We start from the raw sequence: 27,220 nt of genomic DNA, 5'->3' as shown, positions 1-27,220 counted from the left end.
GCTGAAGCCTTTCTTTTATGAGCACTGTGGTAGCAATCACAGAATTAATTCTAAGATCTAATGAAAAGACTATGTATTTTGTGATTTTCAAGCTCACACAAGCTGTCGTTTTGCTAAACTACATCTGCTTCTAGTAAAGGTGAAGATACGTATTTTTTGCCGCTGAATCTGGTAGCAGCAGCTGCCGGTCTCAGCGACTAGCTTGCCAGCTTGTGGCCAGTTAAAGTTTTACATCTTTCATGATGCCGAGTCAGTGCGCGTAGAAGGAGCGAACGCGCCTGCAAAATTCTGAGCCTGTGCCATGAGATCTCTCCATGATCTCTCCATGCACAAAGCAGGGCGCATGGAGGACGCGCGGGTAGGAACTTGGGCAGCTGCTGCACAAACCCCGCGCAGCCCCGCGGAAGCCAGACGCTGCCAGCAGAGCAGCCCAACCGCTGCCTCGCAATTTGAGTAACTGAGAAAGAAAACCAAACGGATCTGGGGCCTTGGACGGCCTCACACGCAGCTTCTGAGACAATGGCAACATTTCCAAAATAAAAATTTACTTCAAAAATTTTGTAATTGTTATTATTTGTAATTATTAACTATTTTGTAATTATCAAGGATGGATTTTAAGACAGCAGATTAATAAAAAAGTATTTATTAACTTCTTTTAAAGCAGGGCTTATTTGAGAGAAAGAGAGAAAAGCAAACGTAGCTTAACACCAACACAGGCTTCTGATTAAATCTGTGCACTAGCTGCTCTCTGATGGAAGAAGTAGGTTAATCCAGGGCTTGGAGTTTTAGGCCACCCCTGAAAGTTGGGCAGTCGCGTGTCCCAGCTGGACCAAAGCATTTCCTGTGAGACACGGCCTCTGTTTTTTCGGAATATGCGTTCTCACTACCATGTGCCTTCAAAGATCATGAAAGGATTAATCTAATTCCAAACTGCTCTGGGTTACGGAGCAAATTTCGGTTTTGACAAATTCGTACATGGGAAATATTCTGCAGTTATTACGGACCGACTCTAACCTCGTTAGCTCCTGACTCAGGCAGGCGGCCTCTGCCTCGCTGCAAAGCGAGAGGAGCTTTTAGCAGAAGAGCTAATAAAAAGGAAACAAGCACCACACAAGCCGGCTCTGTCAGAGATTACTTGACCTGAAAGGACAGAAATGAACCTCTCTGCCATCTCACCCTCTGTTCTGGGCCAGTTTCTGCTTTTCTACCATTTCCACCCCCAACCTTCTTGGAACGGGGCAGGCTGTGGCGCGAGCTGGGCCCAGCCAGGCACCAAGCCACAGACGGGGGCATTACTGCTTCTTCAAGCACCTTTCCCTCGTGCCTTAACGGCTCGGGACAATAACATCCCATGAGGATCCCCATGAGGGCCAAGTCCGCGCTCCGCGGCGCGGGAGGGCGCAGGCCCCGCCAGGCGAGGCGGCTCCGAGGGAGGCTCCTCCTCGCGTGAGGCGCCGCCGCGGCCGCGCAGGAACACACCACGCGAGCGGAAACAGCGAAATGAAAATACCAAAGTTTATTACATCAGGAATATTTTTGTCGGTTGCTTCACCAAACTAAAATACCCTCCGCAGCGCACGATATCTTAAATCGAACCCACTTGATGTCCCTTCTGCCCCCCATTTGGAGTTTAAAATAGTTCTCTTTTTAGAGGAAAACCAGAAGTCCCTAGTGGATCACCTGTCGGACAGGCTGTCAGTATCCATCGAGCAGGGATTGTGCAAGGAAGGACAGTGTCTGTACTGGCACAGCACCCACTATGACGTTCACAAATTAAAATTGCTTTAATTGGGATATAAGAATAATGATGGAATGTTATTTTTTTCAGAAACACAGATCCCAAACAGAAATTATTTCCTGAATGTTTATTAAAATTGGCTCCCCCCCCCATCTTTTTTAAAATAGCATCCTAGTATAGCACTGTGTACCTAAATAGTTGTATGCTATTCTCACGTAGTCTAAAAAGTGCAAACGTTGCAATATATATACTTGGGAATGTTAATGTTGAGACTATTAATTTACATAACAAAAAAGGTATTAGCATATATTAAAAAAAAAAAAAGCAATTTTGAGGTCTGCTGACAATGACTGTAACCGTTCGGTGCATCTGAAAAGAGCAGATTTCAGGTGGAGTTTCTGGATCCTTTTCCAGATGAGGTTGGCTGCTCTCTGCCCTTCCTACAACCGTGGCCGTTTCCATACGGAAGGAATTGATGCCAGGAAGACCGCGCGGTCTCTGTTACGCTGAACGCAGCATCACACAGTTACAGCGATCCTCTCTAGGGTTAAAACGCTGGCACTTGTTCTGCATTCACCACTGGCAGATCACACCTTTGCTTCACAGATATAAGAGATTAGTCAGTCGGAAGAGAACGAAACTTACAGCAGCTAATGGACTCAGTTCAAATAGAAGCATGTCATTTTGTGAGGAAGTCGGCAGTTTAAGACCAGATAGCCAAAAAAAAAAAAGGAAAAAAAAAAAGAGACTGTTCTCAAAGCTGAAATGCTGTTTTCCTTCTGGCTTTTCATACAAAGCTCTTCGCTCTTGGAAAAGGTCACTTTGTTTGGTTGTACGAATGTGCTCTCTGAATTAATATTCAAGTAAACTGTCAAAGATTACAGGTGGATAGTTTAAAAGCAATCAAGGTAGCATTTAATGCAAGGTTCACATGGCAAGACAAGTTAATAGAAAAAAATCAAGCCGATCTCTCCCAAGATAAAGACTATTTTCTATTACTGAAGGTAGGTCACATCCAATAATGAGAAGAATCCAAGTAAAATTTTTGGTTCCACACAATCCGTCTGGCTTGTCCCATTTGAGTTAAGCATAATCATATATTAAATTTAAAAACAACGTTGTAGATTCTTGGATACTGACAGTTCCCCCTAATGTATTTATTCTTTTGGTTACTAAACAAACTGGGTACCTGTCGTTTCAGTTAGCAGCATACACAGAAATCACTCCAATCCCAGTTCCTACAAGCGGCACTGCTTCCGAGGCTCGTTCCAGTGTGGAAAATACAGAGGCGGGCGGCAAAGCGTTGCCCAACACAGTCAGCAGAGGAGGAAGAGCGCAGAGAGAACCCACGCCGCCAGCAGAGTGCAAGCCGTGCGCTCATCTGCGCCATCGCCACCTCACTTCCCGGTCAGAAAGCGCCCTGCTTAGTCAGTCTGAAACGGTATGGCATCAGGACTCATGTATTTTATAGATAGATACCAAATCGGTATTATCAAAATAAACCATCTGTTTTATAAACCCACTATTTACAAAAACGGTTTCTGAGTTTTTTTTTTTTTTAACAAAAATTAAACTATACACCAATCTAAGTTACAGAAACAAAAATAACCTTTATAAGATCACATGTATAAAACAAGAAATGAAATGTGATTTTATTTAAGGCAATACTGGGCTACTTCACAAATCACCACCTCAAATATATACACTGCTCCACACTACTAATTTTCTATCACATTCACAACGGATCTTTAATACCAAATATTGTTTTAAATCTCCAATGTAGCAAACTATTTTTATTCACATTTCCATTTTTATTATGGAATCATAAATGCTTTGTATCCAATTAAAAGCAATGAAAAATGTAGCTATAAGAAAACTATTATATTTATGAGTTAACTACATATGAATTATCATCCAAAGATACTGGATGTTAAGATTTACAAAAATGAGGGTGCGTCAGTACATGTTTAATCTATGAAATGTGATCTTATCCAGCTCCTCTCCTGTAAATAAATGCTTTATGCAAAATAAACTGGATATGGCAGACTTACCTAGTTTTAGTTCAAAAGTTCTTAATTTAAAATGATTAAAGCACAGTTTTAAAAACTCGATCACTTAGTTACAAATTAAAATTCCGAATATAAATGTGTCATTTAATAGTTTAGACTTACAGACTGCTGGTGGCAGCAAATGATTTACAATAATAAATATATACAAAAAGATGTATCTACAAATAAAGAGTACTGTTATACATGAGCAGTGACCTGGTGAGAGATACCAATCACAGACGATTCACAAAGATTTAGTTCATGGAAAGGACAGTTTGATAGAAAGTTGAGGTTTTGATCAAGTATTTACAAAACTGAAGCATTTTTTCTGTTCCTCAAGTCCCATAGGGATAAAAACAAATAAGAAATTTACATGACGAATGTCATGTTTTTTGCTAGATTAAATCACTTCCAAATAAAAGAGCTCCACGGTTACCAGCAAGCTTGATGGCTTCCTATTCAAAATAAAGATGTATTACAGGTAATGGTTGAACACATTAGCTTTTCAGTATTTTGATGCCCCTTCCTCCTTACCCCTAGCAGTCCCTTTTGCAGCGGTAGCCCCCGGATTATCCCCCCAGCGTCCTTCAAGTTTTTGCAAGCAGACGGTAGGTTTCATTTCCTGAAGTTGCTTCAACACAAGCTCAGTGCAGTCTTTAAAAGCCTTGTCTAAAACTATTTTTACATTATCACCACACTGAAGTTGTGACGGATTCGCAAACTGTACAAGGGTTTCGGTTTCAGAAGACGACCAAGTGACATTATTACTTGCTACGGAGGTTTTCTCGTTGTTTTTTCGTGAGTTCGAATGAGACCCTTTTTTGGTTGCACTGCTGTGGTAGTCTCTGTCCGTGTTTTTCTTTTGCTTCACGGCAGACTCTTCGAGGAACTTGAGGAACGAGACCTCAAAGCCCATGGGCTTAAAGGAGCTCCAGTCGAAGGCTGCGGGTTGCTCCTCAGCCGTCTGAATGGCCACGGCCGTCTCGTCCTCCCTGTGCAGGCTGCTGGCCTCGACGGGAGGCGCCTCCTCCGCTTTCTCAGTCCTCCTCCTCTTACTCTGGGACACGTTCTTTTCTTTGTTTGCTCTTTTTAAGTTATTTGATTTTTGCTTTTCTGAGGGGCAGGAGCTGTTTTCCTGCGAGTTGTTATTTACACTGGAAGCGATTTTTGCTTGATTTTCAGCACTTGAGCAATCCTCATTAATCAGTTTAGTAATGAATAGCTCTGTCAGTTCATCCACTTCATCCTTCTCACCTTTTTCGGTTTCATTCTGTGGTAACGCAGATGCGCTTGAATCGTTACTGCTCACTAACAAGGTTGGTTCAGCCTCTTTCACGTCACTTTTCTCATTAGTCTCCTCTTGCTCACAGGATTCTTCCTTTACCTGTGGCACCGAGTGCGTTTTAGATACAATGAGGAGATTTCTGTGTTGTGAAGTAAATGCCTTGGACAACTTGTGACATTTATAATGTCTTATGATGTTACTTTCACTTGTAACTACCGAGGAACATCCCTTTATCATACATGGGTACTGGGTTACAAATCTGCTGGTACATTCAGATAAGGCATCATTTCTAGCCTTGATTGAATACACGTGCTTTCCACGCTTCAGCGAATAAGCCTTGTTTTCTTGGACTTGCATTCCTTTGGAATTTTTGCTTTCCAAACTAACATTTTTCTTCCGCTTTGTTTTCACCGAGGGCCTGTTACCTTCTTTTCCCGATCGGGGTTTCAGGCCTCTCTGTTTAGACTTCACGGGTTTCTCCTGATTCGCTTTACTTGAAATGTTTTCCTGACCTGGTGTCAGTCGCCTGGGCCTTATTAGATGATCTTTATGCTTGTCATTATGTTTATTAAAAATATGCCTTAGGAGGTTAGATCTGGTAGCATAAATACGGTCGCAGCCTTCACAGTCACACTTGAATATTCCGTCTTCCTCCACTTTGTTGGGCTTTATCTTAACACTGTGATCTGTCTCCAGATGTACAACGTAGTTAAGATACGCCGTAAACGAAGACTTACAGTGAGACTGGTCGCAGGAAAACCTTCCCCCGTCCAGCGCCGATTTCATGTTTCCGATTTCCTCGGGGCTCATGTCATGAAGCTTCACATAGTGCTGGATCAGGCTGGTAACCTCCTGAAATATCCGCGAGCAGTCGCTCACCTCGCACCTGAACTCCCTGACGGCGGCTTTGCCTTCGGCCTCGTCGCGCTCCTCCTTGCTTGCCTCGTTCTCCTCCTCCACCTCCGCCGGGAACGCAGGAAGGTCTGATTTGTGCACAGCTTGGTAATGCAGAATCAGGTTCTGCTGTATCGTGAAGGCTGCAAAGCAGCCCTGGTGGACGCACCGGTACGGTCTGTAAGGGCTGTATCTGGTAGGAAGCTCCAGAGATTTTGTTACAGGCTTCCTGCATTTCCTCTCCTCCTTTTCCTTTCGGTACCTCCTGACTTTGCGCACTTTTGGCTGCGCCTGAATATTACCCAGCAGTGCTGCGTTATGCTGGTCTGGCGGAAGGGAGACCACCTGGGGAGGCATTTCCAGTCGTTCAGGAATACTTTTCTCTGGTAGTAGTTTTTCTGTGATCTTTACGGGCTCTACAGCTTCCTTTATCTGCGCTTCTTTGACCAATGGAGCTGCAATTTTATCCTCCATTATTAGTGTCTGCAAATTATTTATTTCAACAGGTCTTGGGGCTGTGTTTACAGTTTCATTTTGAGATCTTCTGCCGTAAGGTCTTTTAATTTTTAATTTCACCATCTCCTCTGTTGTAAAGTGATGCACAAGCTGACAGTGTGCTCGGAGATTGGAGTTTCTCGTGAACGTTTTTGGACAGGTAGCTACGACGCACTTAAACGGGGCATACTTCAGCTGATGTTTCTTAATTTCTAGTATCATTTCCGCAGTGTACTGATGAACCTTGCCATAGTGTTTAAATAACGCATCCTTTGTCATAGCACTGTAACTGCAGCCCTGGTCCTGGCACACAAAAGGCTTATTGACTTTGTCGCTAAACTGAATGGCGCTGGTCTCTGAAGACGCCTGGATGAGGGGTTTGCTCTCCGTGGACACAACGGGAAGCGCTGGGGGCAGCGCGTCTGCTGCAGGGCACTGGGGAACGGCCTCAGAGACCTGAACGGCTGAATCGTTTTCGAGTTTCAATTTCTGCAAGCCCTCCAAGATCTCCAACATCTGCATATCGTCCTTTTGGGACGTCTCCGGCTGGGTGGAGTTACCCCTTGCAGCGGGGACGTTCCCTGCACGCGCTGCCAGCTGTGCGTGAGGGGGTAATTTCACATTAAGCGAAGAACTTCCTGAAGAGGTCGGTCCGTTACTCACTTGCGAGTTCGGTGCTGAAGCTGTGACAGGATCCTGAATTTCAGTTTTCACTTCAAGTATTTGCGAATTCATGGCAGTTTTGATTATTTCAAGAGTTTTTTCAAAGTTCTGAATAACATTGTCTTCTGAAACCTGTTTGCCAGAATTTGCTTGTATGCAAGAATTTAGAGCCATCATTTGCGAATCCCCGTTTTCAGTTTTCACTGTTAAAGGGGTTAACGTTGTCCGAGTCTCAAGATCTGTTTTGAAATTCTCTTTGATACTGGCCATGAATAATTGATTGTCAACATTATTTAGCTTCTGCGTGAGATTTTCCACCACTACTTGCGAATCACAATTTGCCAGCAAGCTTGACTGAAAATTTTCTCCTTGTATTTGCACATTTGCTTCAGTGCTTTTGGCCATAAGTCCTATTGTTGGTACATTATTTACTACTACTTTCTGTGATATGTTAGGGGCTAGCAAGGGCGTAGCTGCTTTTCTCTTCCTCTTTGAGGTGCTGGTTCCCTTCTTATCCAAGTTACTTGATCCTGTGTTATCGGGACTACTTATAACTGAAACTCGTGCGCTATTCCCTGCAAAATTTTGTGCTGCTGCAATGGTATTAGAAAAAGAGCTAGAACATAAATTATTTTCAATAGTCTTTAACATTAAATCATCTGTGGCAAAAACAGGCAAAGTCTTGCATTCATTCACTGAAGGAGTTTTGGCATTTAGGGTCCTGTTTTGGTCTGTTAGCAGGGTATTTGGGCTACAGACTGTCTGCAGCAGAGGTGCCACAGTTGAACTGGGGAGAAGGGCTGCATTTATTTGCGTGGTACCCGTGACACAACTTGTTGTAACTACACGTGGAAGTACTGCTGTGTTATCAAAGGTACTTGGGATGCCTGCAGTTTCCAAGGCTTGCTTTATAATTTGATTTCCTTCCTCATTCCCACTGCTATTAAAGTTAGTCACATTGGCCCGTGGAAACATAGTCTGCAGTAAGGCTGTGGGTCGATTTTCAGTCGCAAGCAACTGCAGGAATGGTGGATCTTTAAAGCATGATTCTGGGTTGAAGGTGGACTCCTGCGGCTGTTGCAAATTCAGTGAATTTGAGGAAAGAATCATACTGGCAAGCAAAGACTGTCCGTTCGCTTGCAGAGCTTCCGAGGAGATTTCTGATCCTTCAAGAGGCTTGCAGTAGGACCTCTTTGATAAGTGACCACCAAGTGATCTAGGATTAGTGAAAACTCTGAAACACCTGCTGCAGATGAATTTGCCATCCCGAATTATTGCTGGCCATTTAGCCCGCTTGTTGTGCTTTGGCTTCTTTTCTTTCCCATTGGGACCCCGGCCCTGATCTTTTTTCATCTTGTCTGCAGATGGATGGTGCGAACTACTTTCGTTGAAGTTATTTTCACTGCTCACTCGTGAGGGAAATATAGAATCAACACTTTCTTCTTTGGGGAAAGCAGAACTACTGTTTCCTTCTAGTTGTGATGGGAAGTTATTTGTATTATTTTCCAGTTGCGAGAAGACGGAAGTTGGAGCACCCTCTCCTGGCGAAGGAAAGAGAGACATCGGACCATTTTCCACAGGCAAAGGAAGAAAAGGATCTGAATTGCCATCAATATTCAAAGGCATCACTGTTTTTGCCAGATCTTCCAACGGGGTAGATAAAGCTGCACCGGACAAATTCTCCATTTGGGAACATAAAATACTCTCAGGCTCGCTTTTAATGCGAGTAGACAAACTTGGATTTATGACACCTTCCACTGTAGCCAACCCAGGATTAGTCAAATTTTCCAGGTGGTCTGGGAAGAGCGTGCTTGAGACATGCTGCACTTGACTGGAACAGGTGGGATTCAAGCTAGTTTTATTTTGTGCAGCAAAAGCAGCACTGCTCGGATTGCCCACTTGCGATGGCATCAGATACACAATCTTCCCATCATCTGGCGTATTTTGCGAACTGCTGGATTTTCGAGGTTTCTTGTTTTTACGCTGCATTTTAAAGGCAGCATATTGATCAGGGTGGGCTGCCTTCATATGTTTGCCAATGCTCTGTGATGAGTTGTACGTTCGAGTACACCCTTCAACTTGACAATTAAATTTCTGAACTGGGGTTGCTGCTGACACAGCTGGAACTAAAGAACTATTTATGCTAGGCTGTGATGGAATAAACGTAATACTCTCTAGCGTTTTTAAAGGCAGGTTGTATAGATTAGCCGCAGCCTTAATACTGTCTTCAATTTCAAGTTTGGAAATGGGGATGCTGTTTCGATACCCTGTCTGATTCTGCATGCTGAATGGATTTACAACACTCACTTGTCTGTCTAAGCTTTTGGGTTCAAGAGCTTCGGGTTTTAGTGCTTCTGAACTTACAGAAATATTTTGAATATTCTGGGACTGACTGAGACAATCTTCTTCCTTTCTTTCTTGGAAAACTGGAAGACAAGGATCAACTGATGAACACAACTGCTGGCTTCCAGATAGAGTGGTATCTATTTTACTGGGAGTAGCTGCCAATTTACCTCGTTTTACAAAGTTCTCTCGGAGCTTCTGATTAACATCAGAGAGTTTAACACTGCTTGCTGGAATTGCCGCTTCTGTCCTCACTGAGCTGGTGGCAGACTGCTCTGAGGCCTCGCTTTGCCTCGGGATGCTCGCAGGGACGCTGGCGCTCTCAGGCCGCGCTGGTTCTGCTTTGACTTGATCCCAAACGGGGTTTTCTCCTTCGGTAAAACTACTCAGATGGTCAGCTGGAGGAGATGTCAATTCTTCTTTAACCTCAACGCCGTCGGCACTTGCTTTATCCTTGCAAGGTTGGCTAGGATCACTTTGGTTCGGCTGCTCTTCAGGCTGCAGCGCTTTTTCAGGCTGCTTGTTGTGATCCCCCACATGCTTCTCCAGCTCGTTCTGAGAACGATACACCTTGCCACAGCCAGTGAATTTGCACGTGTAAGTATTATAGTGTTGTGCTTCATGATCATAGAGTAAATACGCTTCGGAAAACACTCTGCCACATTTGGGAAACATACACTTTGCCCTGAAGACTTGATGCTCTTTCCTGTGAGTCAGCAGCTCAGCATAACTGTTAAAGCCAGCCTTACATTTCATCTGGATGCAGATGTAAGGCTTGCTGCCACAGTGCATTTGCAAGTGATCGTTCAGGTGAGTGACACTTACGAAATGTCGTCTACAGTACTGGCAAATCACCTTTTTGCTTTGCATTTCAAGAAAACGCTTAGCTTCTTCATTGTCTTTATGCCCCTTTGCATGTGCTATCAGATTTTTAAAATATTTAAAGCCTTTTTTACAAAATGTTACAGGGCAGGTGAATTCATTAACAGGTAGTGTCTTTTGAACTGGCACGATCTCTGGTACATAAGGTTTATCTTTATCATCATTTTCATCATCTGAACCATCGTTGTCATTAAAAACAATGAAGTCTGTTGAATAGAGACTGTTTTTCTTAATGGGTCGCTGATCCTGTTTGGATATGGATTCAGTTTTCTGATTCTCATTGGTAGTTGCTATTTTAGGAGGTCTTCCCAACCTTCTCAGTGGTTTCATAGCAGCCAATCTCTCTTTGCTGGATTTTTTAACATGCAAAGTTACATGAGGAACAAAGGTTTCTTTAGAATTGAAATTTTGGGCACAAATAGGACAACTGTAAATTCCATCTTTATAATGTTTCTGCGCATGCCTAACTATTCTATGGCCTAGAAATTCTTTGTCGCATAACACACAATACTGCATATAAGCTTGCCAGTTCCTAAATCTAGCTGATATGAACCCCCTCTCTCGGAGTTTTTTAATTTCTCTCTTTTTCTGCTTTTCATCTCTGATACCTCGGAGAAGGCTTGTAGCTTCATCAATACTGCCAGCAAGCCCATTCAGGGAAGTTTCTTTACTGTCTTCTTGGCAATCCTCCACCTTCTCGTAAACTTCGCTGTCATTGAGTTCATCTATTGAAGACACGATGGACGCCTCCTCTCCCATCAGTGCAAGACACTGACGCTTTAGAGTTTTCCAGTCCCAGAATTCGGGATCAAAAGGCCACTGAGTTTTCAGTACAAGTAAGAGCTCACAGCGCAATGAATTTGGTATTGGAAGATTCTCTTCATCATACTTCTGGTCAGGCTGGTTATATAGCATTTCTACAGCATAATATGCATCCACAGTAGGTTCGAGAAGAAACTCACTCAGCTGACAAGCACGTTTAACCTCCAGATCATCTGGAAGCAAACAGGAGATAGTCTTGCAAATAGATATCTTGACATCTGTATTTTCACTGGCTTCCAAGCGTAGTGCTTTCACACACAGCTCAATGCAGGTTGCAAGCCCAGCACCATCAATCTGTAGAGCAGGAATAAGTTCAGTAAGTCAGCTTATCATAACCTTTTTTATATTCACAAATAGAAGGTGTCAGTATTCAATCTTAAATGTCAGAAAAATACACCTGGAGTTTTATAATAGACATTTTAAGAGCATAGTGATTGGGCTTTAAATGCTGTTCCTTAAGTTGCATAACTTGTCTTCAGGCTACTAAAAGAATTTAAAAGTTTACATATAACTAAAATACATATTATCAGCATGTTCTGTTTGCTTTGATGACTTTGGGATTGCATGCTAGAGTTGCTAAGAGTTTATATTAGAGCACCATTGAGCCTGTGGCACCAAATAAGGCTGCCAAGTATGTCAAAATTATTTGAGATGAGTTTCTATGGGGCATTAACTTATCGCTAGGAAGAATTCAAATGATAGGAAGTCCTACTGCAGAATTTTTTGAGAAGCACATGATTTGCAAAAAGCCCCAGAATCAGGGCATCACTTACTTGAAGAGTAAAGTTTATTTTTTAAAGATTATGCCACTTCCAAGTCAAATGACTTTACGTAAGCACAAGGCTTTATTCCCACTGAAAATATGGTATAGTTAAATGTTCCATCACTTAAAGGCCTCAAATGTCATTTCTCACGCATATCTCCAGCAAACTAAATTACTTCCCACATTGCAGTCCCTTTAGGCTGCCAAGGAAGTTCGGAGAAGCTCTGGTATACATGAAAATAAAGTCAAGGGTATTTACGAATGCACAACACTACTACTTTTGATATGCCTTCAAATTTCTGCCATCAATGAAAGGATCCACTGCTCACTGAGGAAAAATCAGTATGACATGGAGCATATAGAACTCGAAGCATCACGAGCCTCTGTGAAACTATTTTCCTCCTCCCTCCTATTTAGTTCAAGTCCTTGGAAAAAATCATCTCTAAGACTGGAAAGTGATTAGCCATACCAGAATATCACATAAGAACATTCTTATTCTTAGAATAAATATACAGAATTACAGAATTTCTCAAAACAAAAGGTTAAGAAAAAGCTAGATTTAAAATGACAAATGTTAAGTAGCACATATATCATGAGAAGAGATTAGGAAAATTAGATGACAAGATTAGTTGAGATATATGAACTGAGCTTAGAATACAACATAAGAACTAAATCTACAAGAAGAAAGCATCTCATTTATCAAAACAAACTATATTTTTAGGTGGAGACCAAAAAGGATTTTTTTCCCTTTTTTTTTGTTCTAGTTTTTCTATATGTTAATGTAGAGCTTTCACTTCCTCTCTTCACAAGTGTTTTCTTGCCATTTTCTGTAATATCTGAAACACCAAAACCTCTCTTTGCCCAGCTACAGCTGTAGCATCCAGCTCTTCTGTTGACACTCTCCCCCCCACCCTTTTTCTTTTTCCTCCAAAGGAGTATAAAAGTTGTAATGACTCAGAATGAATCAGATTATAGTTTCCCTACACAAGGATGTTGCAAAGGTCTTTCTTAAAAGCAATTATGAATTGCTCTAAAGCTGATTCTACACTAAGAAACCAAATGTCTAAGAAGCTTTAATAAGTCTTTCTGTTTAAGAGTTCCATAAAAAGTTTCATAAAAGTAATCTTTCAGGAGTTTCCTTACCTCAGAATTAATTACTTTAATCAGGAAGAAAATGTGATAAACAGTCTTAGTTAATACAGAAAGTTGACGACATCTCTCTAGATACACTGAAATGGAAGGCTCTACCCTTTGCTGTAGTTTACTCCAGAAAAGAGTCAGTTCCCTAGAAAAAGAGACAAATATTTCAAGAACAGCAATACAACCACAAAATCTATTCAAAAGAAATACACAGTTTCTGTGCTGCCCCTTAGAGAAGAAAAATCTGAATTTCTTCATGCCTTCTTTTATAGATTAAAGCTATAAAGAATATAACCTCATTATTAATATCCAATTTTCAAAATTACCTCTATGACTCATTTCTAGAAGGATAGATCAGAATAAAACCAGAACTGTGTCAAATTATACTTTAGAATTTACACATACTGTATTGAAAAAGTCTCACCAAGTAGTTTACTCTCTACTCCCCAGACTTGAATTTTACATTTCTGAATTTCTGATAATTATCAACAGCTACAGTAGGATACCGTTTCTCTGTAGGAGATACATTTTTCTTCAGCTGCTCTTTCTTAAGAGTTGAATCTAACTGTGATTGGTGTGAAATTAATCCCAAAAGACCTATATTACTACTTTATCTACATTAACTTACAACTTAATGCCAAAGTAGTAGTTTCCCAAATGCTAGGCCCTCTTTAGGTATAAACAGCCAAGAGTGTTTTATATTACGTGGGATGGTGTAAACCCCCAAAGCTTAGCAGAATCTGGTGATGCAAAACCCTGCATTAGACCTCCTACTGCTGCTGCAGTGCAGAAGAAGTCACTGCAAACCCATCCAGAATTGTTCAGGTTTGGGAGCCCAACTAAACCGATCGCAGTTGGAAATTCTAACGGCTCAAATGTCTTCCAACAAACACCTGCTACTGGTTCCCAGAGGAGGGAAATCAAGTCCTATACAACAAATAATTTTAGCAAGCCTATTACTTTTGTTGTAACCTTCTTTCCAGAAATTTCTCAGAGGAAAGAATTCTGTGCTACAAAATAAGGACAGAACGGAAAAGTATCTTATGCAAAAATCTATTTTTCCAATGCTAGTCTTCTATTCTCAGTGCAGAAATTCACCAGAATGTTGACTAGCTGCCTGCAGATATTAAATTCCTCATTTCTACAGCACATTATTATTGTCAAGAAAATTTATTAAACAGCTACTGTTATTGATGATACGGTGCTGCCTTCAAACTCTCATAATAGAAGCTAATCATGTTAAATACTTTCTTTTAAGCTTTCCAAGAGCATAATCTTCCTTCTGTTAAACTCATATATTTTAAAGAATGAAGAATGTTAACTTTATGGCTTATGTATCAGCTATATGTTGCCAAAACTGATTTTATTTCCATGAGCAGAAAGCAAACTCACCAGGCACAGTACATCTCTCCTTGCTGCAGCTGGCGAGATAAAAATGCTGCACATAAAATTAGAGCACTTTTTTCATCTCCATCAGATTCTAGGTTACAAATCATTTCTAGAGCATCTTTGCAATCTACTTCTGCAATCTGGATGGGAGGAAAGAAAGTAAGATTGAGACTAAGCAAGTGGTTTCACTTTCTGACAAATGTTAATCTGATTCCTTATAAAGAGAGTAATTCAGAATTTAGTGAATATTTTCAAGCTTATCTCTTGAGAGAGTTAAATAAATGAATGCTTTTCCAGCTGAACTAAGTGTCAAAAGTGATTACGCCACCAAGAAAAAAAAATTATAAACGGAATATAAAAGCCTGTGTCTCAAAGACATTAGACTTGTATCTACTGTCCCACTCACCTACAAATTTTAAAGAAAAGTATTAATCACAAATAGAAAGAGCAGAATTAGAACTTTAAGTTGCAGCCTACTACAGAAAGACTTTTACCTCAACCTCCCCATCTCAACCACTTTAGCAGTACAGCCACTACCTGTCTAATGCAATCGCTGGATGATTAATGACCACTAACATGAATGTTGCAGGATTTTCCAAAAATCAAAGATAGCAAGACAAAAGAAACTGTATAGCAAGAAGCAAGTCAACTGAATGTTTCTTTCTAGAAGTATGTTACTGTATGTGTAGTGTAACTCATTTGTTCGAGCCACATTTTAAGCACTAAAGTTTTATAGGAAAACAATGGAAAAACCACAGTCACCCAGTAGTACTAGACAGAAGTATTAGTACTGAATGAGCGTAGCTAATAGAACAACTACTGTCTATTTTGCCTCTCAGCAGACTGATTTGATTACATCAATTAGCACATGTGGCAGGACAAGCTTGTACTTATTCTTTGACACTGGCAGTTGAAGAATAACAACTCTTCCAACAAGACTGTTAGAAGTCTCTTGAGAAATCATAAAAAAAAAAACCCAAAGAAAGAAAAAGAAATCCTAATCTGAATAACCAGACACTTTAGCACTTGGATAAGGCAGCAGTAGAGTCTGTTTTAGCACCGTGGCACCCAGCTGTAGATCCAGCAATCAACTTTCCGTTTTGAACAGTACAGCAGCTCAGGCCCTGAATTTACGTTTTGTTTCTATACTAACAACCCTTCATTAAATATCACTTGAGGCTTAATAATCTCAAAGTCACCTTCTAAAGAAAAATGCAATGGATAGAGGGATGGATAAACTTGAGCGCCATGCATTGCTCAGCACCCTGTCTCAGGGATCATTCAATAAAAGCTTAGGGAAGAAGATGAGAACGTAGCCTTATAATAACAGGATACTTTTTTTCTTTTTTTTTCTCTGAAATGTTCTTCCAGACTTTTAAGAGTTTCTACAGGACCCAGTTTACAGCAAAGGTGTGTACACGTCCAGTCACCAAGTCTGTCAGTCTGGGCATTTCGCATACTGCCAATTTGAATTCTTCACATTTCTGAAGTGTACTACTTTCCTCATCCAAGCTGAAAGCAAGTTCAAATACTACTTTTCTGCCTATTCTGAATGGATATCGATTTTTCCATACCACTAACGAGTGAGGTGTACTTCTTCTATTTACATTTGTTGCTTACTTTCTCCCCTTCTATGCTATGAAATAGCTATCTTTCTTAGTTCAGGAATCCACTTTGAGATGTTAACTGTGTATCCGCCTTCAGTTTGTCAGTTATAAACTTTGCAGGCTAATTAGTACTACTACAAACAATTCTGCAGTTGAGGCTGCAAAGCTAAGCAATCCAAGACTGGGAAATACCTGAATTAGGTTATCTGTGACAACCCAATTCCAGCTTTCCTGTGTGTTATGACGGACTAAGAGACATGGCTATTCGGTGATTCGCTTCTTTTCTCTGTGGGATCCAAGGTTCATTCACCGACCAAGTCCATTCAATTTGGGAAGAGGGATGAGTAATGAAGGAACTGTGTTTGAATCCCCCACTTAAAGCGTGAGTATTTAGTAAAGGAGCACAAGGTTGCGCAGGCCTGGGCACATCTTCTCCTATGGAACTCCTGCTGGGATTCCTCAGCCTGCTCTGGCAGGGCCCCGAGTAGCCTGTGCTGATCTGGCTCAGCTTTGCTTGAGCACATCCTTTACAGAGGCAGATCTTGGCATTTAATCTACATCTAGAGAGTCTCCAGCAGGAAAGAAAATGCAACTGGTGCATATTCAAAACAGCTGTGAATTTGGCCAAATGTAAATAGATGTCGGAAGCTTTTCTAACAATCACTGTGTAATTTCCACCCTTCTAATTCTTCAAAAGCAAGTTCAGCGTGCTTAATTGCTTACTTATTATGAACATGAAATGATGACAGAAACAAAGAAACAATAGAGAGATTCATACAGGCAACAAAAGTGACAACTGCCGAAGCAGAGCCTCATCAGCAGGGAAGAAATCTCAGGTTCAATTTTGGATGGTGTGAGCTATGAAGATGCCAGCTAAAAGATGATGCAGAAGAGCAAAGTTGTCATCTCTTCTTTGACTTTGGAATTTGAGTAAGAAGAATTTCATATTTCTAACTATATATCTAATTATACCTTCAATTTTACCTCCTAATAGAAATAAACTAATTTCCTGACATAGGCACTTGGGTCAAGAAAGGCTGTATTTATTCTGTATTGAAAGCAGCACCTAGACCACCACATTCCTTGCAATAATTAGTATGCAAATTTTACAGTTCAGATAGTAACAGTGGGCAAATCACTATTCTACAGACAGGAACCGAGGCAGAGACAGAAGAAACTTTGAGCAGAACCAAATGTCATGCTATGGCAGAGCCAGAAAATGCCTATTAGCAAGCTAATACTACCCTTCCACAAGGATTTTAATCAAGAGTCATTACTAATCACTTCAAGAGAGCCTAAAATGAAAAGAAAAAATATTTTAGATAGTATTTTAAAGCAAAACTTCTTCTAAACAGAAACAGCCTCATCGTGACTAGTGTCTTTATTCTTACTTAAAGAAGCCTAAAAAAAGTTACTTATTTTTTACTTACTTCTTCCATTAGCTTTTCATTTGGTGATCCTGAACACAGACAGACCAGGTAGGTTTGCTTGAAATTGCCTTTTGCACTTATTTCTGGATGATCAGAGCACAGTTTTGCCAGGGCAGTAGCTTGTGTTAATTGCTTTGTTTTCATTAGGTGCTTAATACGCATATCCAGCAGGACAGGGCCTTCAAACACTAAAAATTCATTCACTTCAAAGAAAAACAAGCCAAAATATTACATACTCATTTGACAGAGGGTTATAGAATTAACATAATATTTATACAAATCAAAAAGGTAGAAAAGTTATAAAGCACAGAGGGTAAAAAGAGCGTTTGAGAAGTGTACTTGTGTTTTATCACGATTCCTTGCCGCAGGAAACCTTCTATCTACTTCCTGGTTTTCCTTCATTCCAATTTCTTTTCAAAATAGCTGAGCAGGTAACTGAGATTTACAGAGCAAATAAGTTTAAAATATTTAGATACCATTTCTGTGGAAAGACATATAACACAAAACCACTATTTCTACATCCTTCTTTATGCTTTTTTTTGCTATGCCTTTGGAACAGTTGCCTTTTAAAGACCTTGCTACGGAAGGATGAATGTGACAAGCATAGATGTAGCTAAACTTCTCTGTTTTTTTCATTTAATATTATCCATTCATATACTGCAGTCAAACTCCTTTAAAAGTTCTTCAACCAAAGTAAATCTTCCCACAAAAAGAGGCTAGTCTTGTATTCCTTCAGTGGAAAACTGAAGAGAGCCCTACAGAAAAGGCAAGCACAGCTTAATGTTTCTACTCCTATGAAGCGTGAGGTTTAATACTTCCTCCAAAATATTAACAGTTAATTCTTAAAACTACAAGGACACCAAGCGAATCATTTTTGTTTAATACTTTTGACATCAACAAATCCCTGCGACAGCCATCTACACAAGTGAGTTTTACGGTGTGTGAAAAATTGTTGTTGGCTTTCCCAGATCTTATTTTCATTAAACATTTCCTGATTTCTTAAACCCAAGAGAAATTTCTACTCTTTTCCTTCTCTACCTTCTCTCTGCAATTCTGTAAACAATAGATTCAAGATATCCTTTCAATCTTACAGGAAAATCTTGCTCTTCTTTTAAAGGAGATTTTTTTCCAGCTTTTGACTATTCTAATCACCTTTCCTGAAGCCTTCTGGGGATTTCAGTTCTCACTTTTTGATACATCTTAATAGAAACACTCATTATATTCTTCTGCATTGACTCACCCTGAATTTCATTTAAGTCATGCTGTCCATTCACCTAATTTGTGTTTCCCCGACTTTCAAAGTCCTGCTTGGTCTTGATGAAATAATTAATTTCATCATCTGTAAAATTAATTACTTCAGTCTCGTATTTGGAAAATTAGTATAGTGAACATGAAGTTTATGGGCAGGGGAAAGAAATAATTTCATTTTATTCCTTGTTTCCCCTCATCCCAGTTAGTTTTTGATTCATGACTGTCTTTCATTTTATCTCATGATTTCTCGTTCTTCTATAGCTATTTATGGAGGATATTACTAAAAGACCATTCCACAATCTAAATTAGGTCAGAGATTTTCTTTTTTTATCACGCTAGCACACAGAATTTTAGGATAGAAAATACGGCCTTTGCAGAAACCAGAGCTGTTAAAACCTTTCATTATCTTTCATGCATTAAGATTTTTGGTTGAATTATCATTTCAACGAAATTGCTAGTTATTTGTTCAATACAGTACACTCGTATGCACTATTACGATGATCATCCATGGCTCACTGATATATAAGAACATTCAGTCAAATAAGAGGTCTTCCTCCCTCCCTCCACATCGAGGAGACCATAGCCAGTTTTTTATTCACATAGGAACAAAGGAAAACCACAGCGCACTAACAGACCCTTAGTAGATGGTAGCCTCTTTTTTTGTATTTATGATAGGACATAGTCTTTTTAAGTAGCGGAAATGTTCATTCAGTATCTTATCCTTTCCACGATCTTATCAGAAACATTTGTACCTTTTTCAACCCACAAATGACCAGTCATTAATTACATTAACAGTTTTAGCCTTGCTCTTCCACCCACCAGCTACCACCAAGTAATCCTTTCACCCACGGTGTTTACTCTTTCTGTCAGTGTGCGTGAAACAACATTGGAACATTTTGACTGTATTTCTGCAATATGATACAAGCAGATCTTAGTCTTTAAGCTATTTGGTAACCCATGAGGTTTTAATCTGATTTAATATTACAATTTCTACATTTAATATTTTAGAGATGTTGTTCGATCTGGGAGTTCTCAGTAATCCTTTCCTTGAGCGTTTACTGCTTTAACATCCTACCTTAGATAAACATCAGAACATTTTCCATTTCCTCATTAAGACATCTGAGGGCCTCAGGGTTAAAGCTACATATTAGCTCTTAAGTCTTTATTCCAATTCAAGTGATCACCTTCACTACAGCTAATATTTGAAAGCTCACTCAAAACAGAAGCTTTAAGCACAATTTATAATTGGACTACATAGTGTATTTTAAGACAAAAAATGGCACCAAGATTGGACAAACAAGCCCATGATGTCTGTGTGGGGAATCTTTAGTGTAAGCTTTTTCTGTATGTTTTCACTTCTTAGAAATGTACTTCATAATTTCATGGCTATTAAAAAAAGTTATTTTAGACAAATTCTTACTTAGTTTACCATAACAAATAGAACTTTTTAAGAACCTTGAGATCATACAGCTTTTCAGCACAAGTCAGTACCTCTACAACATAAAAATTGATGTATGTAATGAGAATGATACAGTTAGTTAATAGCCTGATTCTTTGAAGAACAATTAAATGCAGTTTTTGTGCCACCATTCATTAAGATTCATAAACTACTCCATGTGCAAAATTTATTTAAAATTTTTGAATTAACAGGAGAATAAAGGTCTAGCAGGTGCCCAATTGTACTAAAATCTGGGCAATAACCTGGAAAATACTGGAATATGGTTCTCTAGTTCTAATCTTTCAGATTTGGATTTCCTGTTATTCCTTTAAATCCCACAGTTATTGAGTCTTAGGTCATATTACCAAGTAAGTGACTCCATAGCAAGGCAGCAAGAAATTCTATGAACTTTTATTTCAGGAAATGCTTGGATTTATAATAGGAAATGCATGGATTAAAAGACGAAAAGGTAATCCTCAGATTAGTAGTACACACGAACATGAATAAGCTGTAAGCAAGTTTGGAGCAAGATCTTTAAGGTGGACAGTCCACTTGTATGTTACATTTTGGCTGATGGCAGGCCTTGTAGAGCACAAAGTGAAGAATTTTTGCTTTACTCAGAGAACCCTTAACCCTACTACTCAACTCTTTGCCAATTCTTGGGTAGGTATAGTTTAATGTACCACAGACCTTTATTTCCTCTCAACTTTACTCTAAGGAAAATGGGAAGTAGGAGGTGAATGTACATGTGGACTATCCATCTCAAAGAACTTCAGTTACTAGTAAGGAACCTCTTTATTCATCTTCAAGTGTTAGTCCACCATGTGCATTCACAGCGTGGGTGACTCTGAACTGTACTCAGTCCTTGTGTATTTACCTGGAGCTGGGTCTCAGAATCCTTCATGCAAACAATATCTCAGCACAATTCTGCTGAACACAGCACCAAATCCTGGATGCTTCTACGATGGCATACTGTCTGGTGAAGGGGCAGAAGAAGTTCCAGGTGGCTGCTTTGCATATACCCAGGACGAAAACACTTTCAAGGGAGGCTGCTGGTATGATTTGACCTCTGGTGGATGGCACTGTAGTTACTTCCAGGCTGGCTGGAAGTATTTATGTTTGAACCTATTATCCACCTTGATTATCTCTGCATAGTGATAGCTGTATCTTTGAACCTCTCTTCAAAGAGACATACTCAGGAGATTGCCTACTACATTCAAACCTATGAAAAATTCAAGACCTTGTTCTTGACAGCTGGGTTGAAATCTCTAAGGACAATCAGACTCAGATTCTGGCTTTTTGTAGGATTATCTCACATCCTCTTCCTCCACACAGTTCTTTCACTCCCCCTCAGTGCCACCTGAGCTGGTATCAGCTACAGCACAGGCTTAGTGGATTTGGAAGATTTCACCATCTCTGCAAGGATACAACCTCTAGGATGGAAAATAGATTCATGCTAAAAATTGCAAGTCACACTGACAGAAACTAAAGGTGAAGTACGAAAGTATGCCACGTTACCACAGTACAGGTTAGTGCATATCCCAGATCACAATTTTCAATCTTATCAGTACCAAGAGGCTCACTAGGTTTGCCATACAGCTTCAAGCATGGTAAATTCTGGGTGTCAGTGAATTCAAATTAGCTATGTCAGTGCTGACCTCAGATTAAGACAGTAGTTCAAGGAGGAGGCCAATAAGATCACTATAATTTGAAGAATCACAACACAGTCTTAATAAGGTGGCATCCCCTAACCAATCAAGGAAGCAGGAAAACATAGCAAATTCTTCTTTCTTTACAAGCTTTAACTGTTTGTAAGTGTTCTGACTGCAATCTAAGAAATAAAAATAGCCATGCAGCTGGAACCCGAGGTACTGGCAGGACCACTCTACACAGAAATGCAAAGCAATATCTCATAAGAACATGAAAACGGGTGCTGAGTGCTAAGGCACGTTAATTGTTTATTTTCAGATAAGTCCATGATCATGGCTAACACTGGCATTTTGAATTCAGAAATGTGTATGAGATACTCAGTTTTCAAATGTCTAGGACATCTTTCCAATTTCTTTCTGCTTTGATCCTGGGACCGGCTGTTCCCACTGTCTGAGATTCAGAGAAACTGCTTCACTGATACTATAGAACAAAGAATTTGTTACCAACATATTCATAAAGGATTTCAGAAAAGTTATATGAGAAGATTGATGCTTTGCTATCAACCTTTGCTTCATGACCCAACCAGATCATGTAACTTTGGATGATCTCTTAAGTCCAAAATGTCCATGATTCTATCTAACAAAAACTCAAAATCCATTCAGGACACAAGAGACAAAGGTTTAGTTGGAAAAAGGAAAGAAAATTCACAGGAACAGAATAGTTTACAGCTCCTGAGTATCCCTTTAAGCAATAACCTTGTCTAAGAACTCAGAAGTTGCAGGTTAGTCACTTAATTGCTGTGTGTCCCATTGAGTAAAGATATGGACCAGGAGCAACAGAACTAATAAATAATAAGATCTGAGAGGAACTTAGAGAAAAACTTCTTTTTCCTTACTGAATTGCTCCAAGGGACAGAAGATCGCATCGGCATTCTTCAAATGAATGTATATTCATGACAGTACAAAACAGATTCAGAAACTCCAAAGGTGAAGTACTGCACAACTGCTAGCATCTGCCAGGAAATCTCTCAGGTGGCAGCTCTCAATGTCTACCTAGGAGGCTTTATAAGTGACATCTGAAGATCCTGCTGGCAATTTGATTTCTGCAGATAAACCAGTCACAAATTACAAAAATATATCCCTCTGCTCATGAGGAATCATAATTACATGGCAATTAAATTTAGCAATACTGAAAAATAAAGGATATTTATCCAAAGAGTCAAATCTCTCTCTTTTTTTTTTTTTTTTTGCTTTTGTAGTAATTCAAGTGAAAGAAGGAAAAAGTGTATGAGATAAAGAGTACTAATTCATGGAAGAGCTACCAGAATAGGTATGTAAGACATCTGAAATTAGGCTGGTATAAAAAGAGAAAGTGCAAGAAGGGCTGAAAGGGACTTCAGGGAAGAGTGGGAAGGATGTGAGGGGGAGGAGAAAAGAGTTCTTATTCTCTGGAAGAAAAAAAAAAAAAAGGCAGGTGGTAGGGAAAAGGAATGTGACGCTGATGATAGAAGTTGCACCCGTAGAGTTCTCCGTAAGCCGAAAAACTAGTTGTGGGAATTAACAGAATCCAATAGTGCTGATGTTCTACTTGGTGAAAGATTGAGATTCTTTAGAAAAAAGTTTGTGGCATATTAGTATTAAAAGGGTTCCCAAAGAGAGAAGATTTATTCTGTGACATCTGCTGCACAGAATCTGATAACTTAAACCAGATTTCCTAAACTCCACTATCAGAGAGAGCCCAATAGTAAGAGTATTGCCAGTGTTTGGCTAGATCCTAGGACTCAAATATGTGACAAATCATATGATTTGAGAATATTTCCAATATAAAGGGATTTTATTTGTACACATATGTGATTTTTGTGTGTGTACATGTTTCATAGTACTGTGCAAAGGGTTCACAGTACTGTATGAACATCCTGTAGTAATGCAATAGCATCTATCACCACCATCAAAGAAATCAGAGAGAGGCATGTTGTCCTTGTCAGTGCTCCAAACATCTATGAGTATTTCCTCTACTTCAGTTTGAGCTCCTTAGTTCATGTATTCTGAGCTACTGATGTTCATCAGAAAATTAAGCCTTGCCTGGAGAAAGGAAACCTGCACTCAAGGATAGGACACTCTAAAAACAGTCTTCCTAATATCTTAGGAAATGGTTGCCCATATTTTAGGTGGAACCCATGCAACAATCTTTCTCAACTCTGGGACAGAGAAAGAATAGTCCTGTATAGACAAGTCAGCATTTGCTGAAGCATAATAACCAGAAACCAAACCAACTATGTTCTGGGGTCAATTAAATTGAACTGGTCTATCTCAACTATGTTCAATGTTTGAACACTTTCAAAACAGACCAGTTTAAAAGGATCTTTGTTACGAAATGGACACTTAGTTGTGCCCAGTTTCCTGCAGAAGATGCAAAAAGACAAACTGACCTTCAGTCAGCAACAGAAGGCTTTCAGCAGAGAGAATCACCCAATGTTCAGCAGATATCCAGTTGCATCAAAGATTCTGTATAGGTTATAATCTATTTGGTCCTGTCCTAACTAAATCTGGCAAGACACTAGTAAAATAAAATGAAGATGAAGGGAAAATTAAAAAGATAGTCAAAAAAAAAAATTAAGAGCATGGAGCAAGTTAAAAATATCTCCAGTCTCAACTGTCTCATCTCTAATAGATCAGCAATCTGCAAATCATTACCAAAAGCCTGAATTAACCAAATTTGACAAATTACAACATCCCAGTTCAACAAGCTGACTTGTTTGAAACAAGTTGGGAAGTTCTGTAATAGCAACTGGTAAAGGTAGCACCAAAAACATAATGAAATCCTTTCAGTAAAGTTTACAAATATTCTGAAAAGTTAACACAGAATAGGAGAATTAATGTTGCAACCTGCTGAGAGACAGACACTCACTGAAAGAGGGCTACAATAAGAGCCAGTAGGAGTGCTGGATTACAGACAAGAAAACAAGCTCTCTGTACTTGGTAATTTGGGTATTACTAAAATCGTCTACAAACTAAGAAGACAGAAAACAACGCAATATTACAGAGGGGAGCACTACCTGGAGAACTGCTTATAATCTAAGTAAAAATATATGGAAATATAACATGAAAATCTTGTCATTGATACAAAAGAACCCACCAACTTATCCAGAGGAAGGAAAAGAAAAAGCCCAGGGCAACCAAATGATTCATGTTGGTTTAATTGATGAGAATATGGTAAAAAAAAAAAAAAAAAAAAAAAGGAAAGAAAGAGATGTAAGGACATGCCTAACAATCTCCAAACTGGATACATCCCCTAATCCACCAACCTGGACTCTAAAGTTGAACAGAATAAGGTTACAATGACAAAATCCTGAATTTATTGACAACTCCCATTTTTTTTTAAAGAGCACACTCATCCTTCCTCAAAATGTTGAACACTTCTTCACTCAGTCCTCTCCTTAAGAGTTAGGCAGCAGCTTTAGCTGTTTTAGTAAGACAGAAACAAAATGCTTCTATTTAATGGCATCAACACTTCCCTTAGACTGCCCCAGAAACTGGGATCAGCAGTGGTCCCAGAGCGACACACAACGAATACCGAGGGAGCTAACCTGGAAATTGAAGTAAATACTAGAAGAAAAACAACATCCAGGCTTGTTGCATTGCAAAAGCATGAAAATTACTGGTACAGATGTCAAAAATGGTTTGCCCGTTGCCATTGCTTCCTGGATTAAGGGGCACAAGTGGCTTCCAACAGAGTCAGAAGAACCCACCAGCACCAAAAATACCAATATTGGTGGCTTCGTTATCAGTATCCCAGCAGCCAGCACTCTCAGTCAAGGCACTAGTCAGTGCCTTTACCAGTTTCTTCCTCCTGAATATCACGTAAACTAACACTTGGCAGAAGTGGTTGCTCTGCTTTTGAAAACATTTTATCAGAACATGCAATCTTGTGCAATTTAGAAAAGCAGCATTTTCTACCCTCATGACATGTAATAACTGTCACTACAAGGCAGAACCATCTTTGAGTAAACAACACTCAGGACTAAAACAAATCCTGAGCTGCCAATAAAAGATGCTATCAGAAAACACAGACAAAATGCATAGTCATGATGACAAGATTCCCAAGGAAGTTATAAATAAACCAAAATATAAGGCAACTAAAATATTAAGTTGACCTCTCTCTTAAAAGTACCTTAATATTAAGAGGATTAAGCAGCAACAGATCGGAAAGTCAATTCAAAACAGTATTCAGGGGATTTCTGAGAACTCGTATCAATAAACCTGATGTCTGTATTAGAGGCACAACAAATACTAAAAGAAGGATCAAAAAGACAATCTTATGGAGGAGCAAGCATGACTTTTGTAAAAAAAAAAAAAAAAAAAAAATCATATTAGACATTTATTGGACTCATTTGAGAGAGTTATGAGAATGTGGATAAGAGAGATGCAATTAATTTTCTAAAGGCCTTAAATGAAGTTCCTCAAAAGCTCTTAAAGATACTGAGCTATTCTGGTATTAGAAAGATGACCTATATATGGATAAATAATCAGTTAAAAAAGGAAAAAGTCTCAGTAGGTTCCCTGAGGATCTGTACCAGGACTCTGCCATCCAGCTTTTTAATGAATATTTGAAAAAGGGGTAGAGGAGAAGGTGACAAAACAAACTGATAAAGCAGAGTGGGAAACAAAAAGCCAATTGTAAAGTACTGAATGGGATTTCACATCATAAATTGATGTAATAGATGAAATTCAAAGGTTAATAAAAAATGTAAGTAATTTTCACGGAAGACAAAACAAAACACAATTCTAGCTTTATACACACACACACACAAAAACACAAACCAAAAAAACAGCCCTGTGAAATAATACTGAGTAAGCAAGATGGGACTATAAGAGACAATTTTAAGAAAACATTGATTCGATACTCACTCAAAAAATCAAATGTTAGGAAATATTATGAAAGGAGTACAGAATAAAGTGGAAAATAGGCACGTCTACAAGTTGACTGCTGAATAAGCTTTTGGTTCCCCAAATCAGAAAGGAAACATTTCTGTAAATGTAAATTTAGTAAAGCTAGAAGAAGGTAGAAACAGACTAAAGACCCTACAAACAGAAAATGCAGGGATATGATAGCAGTCTAATGAATCATGCTTTACTGAGAAGACGTATTCATTAGAAGATGGGCACAGTAATTCTCTTTTTAATAAGCGGAGGACATCAGACAAATCAGGCTGAAAGGAAGCACACAGTAAAAGGAACTACGTTGCCTGGTGTAAAATCTGTGGAACTCACTGTCACAGATGCTTAAGTCACGACAGTTCATATACATTCAAAAACCAATTAGATATCCTCACAAAAGAGGATCTTATCTGTCAAGGCTTGTTAACACAAGGACACCAGTTCT

General features: G+C 39.4%; 1 protein-coding gene across 1 annotated transcript in view; it reads right to left on the bottom strand.

Annotated features, from left to right (window-relative positions):
• Positions 1 to 3,324: 3,324 nt before the first annotated feature.
• ZNF292 (zinc finger protein 292) overlaps positions 3,325 to 27,220 on the bottom strand; it is a 52,593-nt gene continuing 28,697 nt past the window's right edge. The window contains exons 5-8 of the mRNA XM_088519758.1: positions 17,500 to 17,702; positions 14,466 to 14,602; positions 13,077 to 13,218; positions 3,325 to 11,464 (exon numbers count right to left, since the gene is read on the bottom strand). Of these exons, the coding sequence (XP_088375884.1) occupies positions 4,292 to 11,464; positions 13,077 to 13,218; positions 14,466 to 14,602; positions 17,500 to 17,702 (7,655 nt within the window). The 3' untranslated portion in view covers positions 3,325 to 4,291. The remainder of the gene's footprint in view (positions 11,465 to 13,076; positions 13,219 to 14,465; positions 14,603 to 17,499; positions 17,703 to 27,220) is intronic.

Source organism: Tinamus guttatus, unplaced genomic scaffold (assembly GCF_059628265.1).
Source record: "Tinamus guttatus ecotype Peru unplaced genomic scaffold, ASM5962826v1 Tinamus_guttatus_pri_ptg000070l, whole genome shotgun sequence".
Classification (NCBI taxonomy): Eukaryota; Metazoa; Chordata; class Aves; order Tinamiformes; family Tinamidae; genus Tinamus; species Tinamus guttatus.
This window is presented reverse-complemented; position numbering and strand designations above follow the sequence as displayed.